This window comes from Denticeps clupeoides, chromosome 5, assembly GCF_900700375.1.
Source record: "Denticeps clupeoides chromosome 5, fDenClu1.1, whole genome shotgun sequence".
Lineage (NCBI taxonomy): Eukaryota > Metazoa > Chordata > Actinopteri > Clupeiformes > Denticipitidae > Denticeps > Denticeps clupeoides.
In genome coordinates, this window is record NC_041711.1 from 15,347,406 (window position 1) to 15,356,584 (window position 9,179).

At 42.2% G+C, this 9,179-nt stretch overlaps 1 protein-coding gene across 1 annotated transcript; it reads left to right on the forward strand.

The window, feature by feature from the left end:
* The first annotated feature begins 19 nt into the window (after nt 1-19).
* Nucleotides 20-7,525, forward strand: sucla2 (succinate-CoA ligase ADP-forming subunit beta). Its single transcript, XM_028980281.1, has 11 exons — nt 20-162; nt 886-1,078; nt 3,289-3,388; nt 3,479-3,641; nt 4,021-4,149; nt 4,291-4,429; nt 4,771-4,932; nt 5,033-5,175; nt 5,310-5,430; nt 5,603-5,691; nt 5,793-7,525. The coding sequence occupies exons 1-11, from the start codon at nt 79-81 to the stop codon at nt 5,865-5,867; spliced, it is 1,398 nt and encodes a 465-aa protein (XP_028836114.1). The 5' UTR covers nt 20-78; the 3' UTR covers nt 5,868-7,525.
* The last annotated feature ends 1,654 nt before the right edge of the window (nt 7,526-9,179 follow it).

Genomic DNA, 9,179 nt, shown 5'->3' on the forward strand with positions numbered 1-9,179 from the left:
AGTCAAGGTTGCAGTGAACACGCATGCGCACTCAGCGCCTTCTGTTTCTACTACACCGCTGCTGCCGGAGAGACGAACATGGCGACGTCCCTGATTTGCGGCCGGTTGTCCGCTGGACTGAGGAATTCCGGTCCCAGGACGACCTTAAGCTCCGCTGCCAAGGTTAGTTCGTGCCGACCGTAAAGTTAACATCGTCGGCCGTGTTTTAGGCCCTTTGGGCTTCATCTTAGATCCGCTCTAATACCTCAACTACCTCACAGAGCGTTTGACATTAGAGAGCCGAACCTGTCAACGCCTTTCCTGCTGTTTTAACATTTCCGCTTTAAATCAGACCAAAGTGGTTGGTTGACTGGCTTCGTGGATTGTAATGGTGTTGTTTCGGAGTTGCTGAACGGGTCTGGGGTGGCCAGTAGCCCCTCGATGGCCCCGCTGCTGTGCTGCGCCGCATCTCTTTTGACCTCCACGGTCTGGTTCTTCACAAATTAACATGGAGGAACTTTCTGTACAGCAGCACAGCTTTTCATCTGTAAATTCGTAAAAAAAATGGAAAAATAATGAAGCAGCGCCAAGTTCTACATAAAATATTGATCCCTGTTCTGTTTGTCACATCGTTGCCACAGAAGTACGTTTCTAAACAATATTGTACTTTATTATCCGTTTTTTGAATTATTCATTGTCTTAATATTGCAGTAAACGTGTTTGTGTCTATTGGCCAGCTGTGATGTTTTGGTGCAAACACAGGAATGCGTTTCTGTCTCTGCTGTAAATATATCATGTTGTGTTTACGTTAAATCCACAAAAGCTATTTCTTCTGTTAAGTTATAATGTGTCAGGTGACCTCGCAATGTACTCCACCTGGTCACGTTTTGCAATGAATCCTTCCAGGTCCTAGGTGGAGCCACGGGCCTGTTTGGCAGCCATGGAGTGCAGCAGCCTCCGACGATGGTGCAGCAGCAGAGGAACCTGTCACTGCATGAGTACATGAGCATCGGCCTGCTAAAGGACGCAGGCATTTCGGTGCCAGCAGGCATGGTGGCCGGCTCACCCGAGGAAGCCTACAGCATTGCCAGACAGATCGGTAATTCCTCTCTAATTAAATGCATATTGGATGGGGAGTGGGAGAAATTAGGCCACACTGTGTTTCTCGACCCACTCCCAGCATTCCAGTTGATCGTCTAACCTGAAGTGATTGAGCCACCTTTTGATTACCTGGACCTCATGCAAGGAGCATATCAAAGCAAACAGCTAAACTGAGCTGCCATTCTTTGGATGTAATGTTTTATCCACCTGATTGAAAGCAGGGTGAGGATGAGGGTCTGGCCTATTTAAGCTCTGCTCTTTCAGCTAATCAGCCACTAGCTCTTAATTCTGTTAAATCTGGTTGGAATTTGTGCCAGACACCATGCACCACCTTGGGTTTCTTCCCAAACCAGAATAAACATAAACTATGTACGTTCCCCTCAAATTATTTTTAACAAATCCTTTTAATTGGTTCTAATCCAGTGTTTCCATATACACAGTGTATGACATAGTTATTGTTATAGTAACCTTTGTGTTGGAAATTCCTTTCTTTCAAAGCACGCTGAGCCCTGTTTTAAATGCAGCGTTCTTTTTGTTTGTCTTCAGATCCTCTTTTGTTCTTGATCTTTCGCCATTAGAGATCAAACCAGATGCACTGTGGGAAACCGGCAGACTGCTGCTTTCACTGATTTAAACATATTTGCTAATTGCTTAGTTGGCTTGGCTCTAACCGGGTCTTGGGCCTAAAGGCTGTTTCAACTGTTCTATGAAAAAAATCCTGAAGATTAACTTTCATCAGCAGGCAGTCTTTTCCATTGTTGAGGTTTTTGTGTGTTAGCCAATCAAACCCATATGAGAGGTGGCTGATAAGCTCTTAATTAATTGCAACAAACTATGACCCTCCATGCACGTATAGCTCAGTTCAAAAAACACCCTTGAAGATGAGTAAACTTTGTTTTTCATGAATTTTGCCTGAACTGGGTTCATTTCAGTTTGTAAGAGCAGAGCTCCTGCCTGTTGCGAAGAACTTGTACATGAATCTATTTTTCCTTCCCCTCTCGCTCTCTCTCTCTGAAGTCTAAACATAGCTTGACTCCTGCTGCTGTTTCTGTTACTTGACAGCCAACAGAGGAGCAGCAACTGTGTCATGCTGTGATTGACAGGCCCAGAGTCAGTGGAGCTTATAGGGTGCCTTTACCCCACTGTGTGTGTGTGCTGCTATCTCTGCAAATTTAATACACTGATTATACACTACTCCCTGGAGTCCAGGCTTGTTTGTTTCCTCGTTTTTTTCTCATGATAACCCCATCAGGTCATAGGCCGGTTTAAAAAAAAGTAAATCTCAAATTTAATGCAGTTATTGACCTTTTATAAATACCAAAAACTAATCACAAAGTAAAGGATGTAAAAATGGGACAAACATAGCTGATGTCTAGACAGCTCAGGCAGCTGTCAGTTACCTTCAGTGGAGAATGAAGTACAAAAGCTGTCTACCGGAGTTAAAGTAGAGATACACAAGGTACGTTTTTACTCCATTATAAGTAAAAGTATAAGTACCAAAAGTGAAAAGTCTTTTCCATGGACATCTGGCAACCCTATTTTACCGTACCATACCGCATTATCCACCACACCCATCCACCCACTCACACCACTACATCTTTAGGTGTTTAGTAATTTGCCAAAAAAAATTATTATGAAAGTGAAGTGATAGCGAAACACTGCAGCACAGCACACTGTGACACAGTGAAATGTGTCCTCTGCTTTTAACCATCACAATCGGTGAGCAGTGGGCAGCCATGAAAGATGCCCGGGGAGCAGTGTGTGGGGACGGTGCTTTGCTCAGTGGCACCTGGGCGGTTCGGAAACGCTTCTTAGACCCATGCACGATGAGATCACTTTGATATACCATTATTTGCGGTTTCGTCAAATTTTATTTTCTTAATGTCTGCAAATCATGATAGTGAAAATAATATAATCTTAGATAAATACAGGTTAGTCCCTTCATCTGTTTTTCCTCTTCCTTTTTTGCTCTGGGTTAAAGAGGCTCATCCAGTTTGCACAACAGTGAAATCAGTCGTGTCTCATTTGAAGATTATAATTTATCTTAATGGGATTTGTGAGGTTTTTGAACAAATGTTTCACCTGAAATATTGATCTACAGAGGATCTGTTTTTACTGATGATTATATTTACATGCAGTGTAACTGCATGCAGTTGCTTTTGGTTTACTCAACCCTGTTTTAAATATTAATTTTCTGCTTTCTCTCAGGTTCAAAGGACCTTGTGGTGAAAGCCCAGGTATTGGCTGGAGGCCGAGGCAAAGGAACGTTTGAAGGAGGTCTGAAGGGGGGAGTGAAGATTGTCTATTCGTGAGTTTTCTGTGGTATGTTGGCTGCCATTTATTCTTAGCTTCTTTTGCTTATGGTTTAAATTTTGTTTCTCCTCTCCTGTGCTATCAGACCTGAGGAAGCAAGGGATATTGCCTCCAAAATGATAGGCAAGAAGCTCTACACCAAACAGACTGGCGAGGGGGGACGCATCTGTAACCAGGTCTTTATCTGTGAGCGGCGCTACCCACGCAGGGAGTACTACTTTGCCATCACCATGGAGAGGTCATATCAGGTGAGGGGGCAGAGGTTATGGCCATGTTTGCATCGAGGTGTGCACATAGACTCACATAAACACACTTTTTGCAGAAACATGACTGACCACAAGAGGGCATATCATACCCAACTAACCTAGATGGACATTATAATAAAACTCAAGACTAGGGCTGAAGTTGACATTTAGTTTAGTTGACAGTATTGAGATATAGTCTTTTGCATATTTATTATATTAATATATTTGAAAAGGTATTAACATCTTTGGTAGTCATGATCTCTCTTTCTGCAGACATTAAATGGAGTCTTTAAAACCTACTTGGCATCTTGTTTCACATCTTGTTCTATTCTCATCCTACATAACGCTGAAGATTTTAACGTAGCATTTTTTTTCTCCACAGGGCCCGGTTTTGATTGGCAGCGCTCAGGGAGGTGTGAACATCGAAGATGTTGCCGCTGAGAATCCCGATGCTATTATCAAGGAGCCCATTGACATTATGGAGGGAATTAAAAAGGAGCAGGCAGTGAAGGTGGGGAAGTGTAACTGATCAAAGACGTCAGCTCTAGACAGGGATTTTAAACCCAGTCTGGGGAAATTGCATTTTGAATGTGTTTCAATCCAACCTTTTATGTACTGAATCTCCCGCTCTTGACTTCCCTCTCTCCTGCAGGTGGCCCAGAAGATGGGGTTTCCATCAGCTTTAATTGATGAGGCAGCAGAGAACATGATAAAACTCTATGACGTCTTTATCAAATACGATGCCTCCATGTTGGAAATCAACCCCATGGTGGAGGATTCCTCAGGCATTGGTACTGTTTACAGTAAAACACACACTCCCTCACATTCCCTCAGTAGTTACATTAGAGGATTCACACAACACAGTTGATCCAACAGTGTGTAAGAATTGTATCACTGCAGTGTAAAAACACACACATCTACGGTCACTCACTTAGATGCTATTATGATGGTACCCTGTAACTTAAAGGTTCTTCTGGATGACACCCATGCAATTAGACAAAACACCATTGATTCTACTCCTGTCGCAAGTGCAGTAAAGTGCATAAATTGCTGTAATGATATACACAGTCTTTTTCATTCATTAATTTGTGGTTTTGATTGTTTAAACTCATCTTTGCTTGGACCCTTACAGTGATGTGTATGGACGCCAAAATCAACTTTGACTCTAATGCTGCCTACCGACAGACGAAAGTGTTTGACATGCAGGACTGGACCCAGGAGGATCCACGTGACCGACAAGCTGCCAAAGCCGATCTCAACTACATTGGCCTGGATGGCACCATAGGCTGCCTGGGTCAGCACAGCACTCCGAGACACCATCCAAAATGCTTTCTATGATCAAAAAAACAATTTTGTTGTGCAGTGATATTGAAATGGGTTTGTCCTGCTTCTAGTCAACGGAGCTGGGTTGGCTATGGCGACCATGGACATTATCAAGCTACATGGTGGGACTCCTGCCAACTTCCTGGATGTTGGTGGTGGAGCCACAGCACACCAGGTTACAGAAGCCTTCAAGCTCATCACCTCAGACAAAAAGGTCAGCACAGGGAACTATGTTTTAATTTGTGAAGCAAGGCAACCATTTGTGCATTTTAAATGTTGAATTTAATTGTCCGCTTTTGTTTATTTCTTGCACCATAGTCTTCTTTTTGTCTTCTTCTTCCCTTTTAGGTCCAAGCTATCCTGGTGAACATTTTTGGTGGCATCATGAGGTGTGATGTCATTGCTCAGGGCATCATTATGGCTGTTACTGACCTGGACCTGAAGATCCCCATTGTGGTTCGATTACAAGGTGTGAGACAGGGCTGCTTGTACTGTTATCTAGTTTTAGTATGTGTCTTGTCATTTAAAACACATTATCAGTCTAAATAAACAGGAATTTTCATGTGCTAATTAGAATAATTATTATTAATAATTAGAATAGCTGCAGGGTGTTAAAATTGTATCCCTTGTATCTGTTCTAGGGACAAGAGTAGATGATGCAAAGGCCCTGATTGCTGCCAGTCCTCTCAAGATCCTGGCCTGTGATGACCTTGATGAGGCGGCAAAGATGGTGATTTACAACACAACTTTGCACAGAAGGCTTTAACTTGGTTGCATGTGAACCAGTGACCTAATGACAACTCTCTGCCCTTCTATTTTTTTGTTTTGTAGGTTGTAAAACTTTCTGAAATCGTTTCATTGGCCAAAGAGGCCCAGGTGGACGTGAAGTTCCAGCTGCCCATCTAAAACACACCCTTCAGGAGAGACACCAGTTTTCCAACCATTTTCCCATATCCCTCCCAGAAACGCTGTCCTTCAGTTTTCACTCTCCGCCGGGGTTCAGTGCCATTTCCGGTTCTATTTTAACCCCACACCAGCTTCTTTCATTTCAGTCAGATTGCTGCCTCCACCCTCCCCCTGCTCTTCTTGTTTCTGTTAGCATCTCCAGGGAGACTTTGTGTTCATCTTGCTTCAGTATGTTTTAATTCTCTCTGGTTCAGTCCCATGATCTTGTCTTGTGGCTCGTCTCTTGTTTCTGCTTTTTTGTTTATTTTTCTTTCTTTCTTTCTCTCTCTCTCTCTCTCTGTTCTCTAGAGAAGGACCTATTTATGTGGAACTATTTATACTCTGTGCAGAGGAATGATGATCAGTCATTATAAAGAATGTCAATGACACTGGTTCTGCTTCCTGTCACAAGGTGTTTCATTAAAATCCTTCCCTCTCATCCCTACTGCACTCCCCTTTGGGACTGTGAACCCCACCTCTGCGGAGTTCTACAGAGCACTATTATACAACGCACAAACACTGGCCTGCCCACTCCTGGCAATGTGTGGATATCAGATTTAGTATTATTGTTTTATTGTTATGTGGTGTGTGACCTTGGTACTTGGTATTTGGGGAAATTAATTGCTTTGCTGAGCTGCTTATGTCTGACAGGCAGTAGAACGAAGCCCCCCAAGACGGCGAATTTGTTTGTTTTTAAAGGAAGCGTGAAGGGGCGGCATTAGTGAACTTGTATGAAGAGGTCCTAATGGGACCAGAGAGGTGGATATGACATCCAGAACTCCACTCACACCAACTCTTAAGTCTGAAGGCAGGAGTTGGGGGCTTTTAGGGAGGAGAAAGTGAAATGCAAAGATGGAGCCGTGCATAAAAATCACAAAGGCCTCTCTAAAGCAGCTCAGTCCCGTTTGAAGATGTGGTGTACAAAAAAGACCCATGGAGAAAAATAAATTATACACACACAATTACTATGTTGTAAATGGCAGTACATATTGTGGGTCTTGCTGGAAAATAAAGGATTCTCTGATTAAATGATTGTTTTAACTAAATGTGATGCGCCCCATTAATCCTGACGAAGAACGTCTTTTGTCGTAATGTGTGTACGTTATTTAGCTACAGCACACAATCATTCACATCTTAGTTCTTTCCCACTTTTAAGCTTTTGATGACTGAAACTGAATACTGACTTAGTAGCCAGTAGTATGTAAGGTACATGTTTGTGTGTGACAGACAGCGATTCACGGCCTAGTAAACACATTTCCCCAGGAGCATTTCTACACCAACCTAACATTTATTTACTACAGAAATTACAGACTGACAGGTTGCCGATGGACGTGCTTTGAATGTCTTAAGGACAAAGGGAGAAGAACACGTTCTCGGTTTTCTCTGTCCCTCATCATCATCCCTCTGTCAGAAAAGTTTAGAACATATCTCAGAAAATACATGCTTTTGAAATAAGTATTCCTGTTCTGCTTTATTTTCACTTTGAAAAGATCTATCACACAGCAGAAGGCACCCATTATGTTTGCATGTAAAAAATCCAAGAGCTCTTGGCCTCAGTCTACTAGGTATTGAGAGAAAGTCAAAGAACTACAAATAAAAGCCAACAATGGACACCTGAATGGGCTGGAAGTCTTATTGCTTCTATGAGACATTGTTAGAACCAATCAATTTCTTTCCTCCTGAAGTCTTCTTTCTCCCTTCGTCAGCACTCGTATTGTTACAGTTGAAATGTCTGCCTCTGTGCTGTGCTTAAAAGGCTCAGGAGGCAATAACATGACATTTCAAAGAAAGTGCACTTGCACACATTCGGCCAGAGAACCTGCTATTTTCAGGCCATTTGCATTCCTTCAGCTTGTGAATGTTGTCACCGAGCAAGAGTGATGTGATGAGGAGGGAGAGAGTATGCTCCTTCACACCTCCTGCCTCATTTTACCGGACCCCTCCCACCCTGGAGAGCAGTGATAAGTGGGTTTGGTCTTTTCTTTTCCTTCCTGCTACCTTAACTCCTTAGTCAATCAATGTAACATACTTTGTTTGCACAGCTGATGGAGGGCTTTTTACCAAAGAAGCCCGGTGTATTACCCCTCCGAACACAGTGCCTGCACAATTGGTCTATCTATACGCATTCACTGGATTATGCAAATAATTAATTGTGACTAATCATGATCAATCGATAAAAAAGTTTGCTATAAGTGTGTGTTGGGGAAATAAAACCGTGCAGAAAAAAATAAAACGGAATGTGTGCAAGTTACAAAATAGTTTTGTGGATGAAAAAGCACCAACTCCCAGCCATTCATGTCCTGAGATTCTCAGCATTCATTCTGCTCCCTACAAGAAGCTAACAAGTTGAGGATGCCCACTGTTTTTAGATGCTATTTTATTCAGTACGTGTTTTTTTGCCAGCTCCTTTTCCTGCTTTTTATGAGCTTCTAATATTCGTTTAGGGAGTAAAGGAGGCCCCTGTGAACATTTTTGGGACATTGTCTTCTGAGGCTCTGTCACGATTTCAATGGAGGCAAAACAGCCTTTGGAGCACTATAACACCTTATTATATATTAAATCTTACAAAAACATATAAGCATGTAACAGTGTGTGAGCACGTTTTGAATGTAGGGATGAGGGACTTATCTTAAACTGGTCTTAAAGGGTGCACCATAGATTCTGAAGGATTTGCCATATGGCTGGGGAATTTTTTTTATTTGAAATGGCTCACTCTTCATGATCAGGCTTAGGATTTTTGCTTAATAAAAAATAGGCTTCATGCTATCAGAAAACATCTTTTTGTAGCTGCTTAATTTAAAATCTAAGACCCCAGAGTTTAAGCTCCGGTTCCTCCTTTGTGCTTTTTATCACATTGTATATTTTTTCCTCACATTCTCTTCTTTCTCACATTCTCTCCAGGCTAGACCTTTATACTGCTCTTATTTTACTTAAACATACTACAAATGTGAGTGAATACAAAAAGCAGACAATTGCTTAATGGTCTCTGTACAACAGGGGAAATAGATCCCTTTTTTGGTTTAGCCCTAACATCTTAACAGGAAAGAAAAGGTAAGGTTTACGTAGGAGGCTCTTCTTCCTGAACACATGGAGGCTTAAGCCACCTTATGTGAAGGATTCTGTTATATCAGAACTACGACATGTTCCTTCCTCCTCGCAGTGGCATACTATTAACGTCTCTTGGTATGAATAAATAGGAATTTAAGGTGTGATGGTGGAAGAAAAACCCCCGTCTCCCAGCCAATCGGTGCTCAGTCCACAAGATAACTGTCT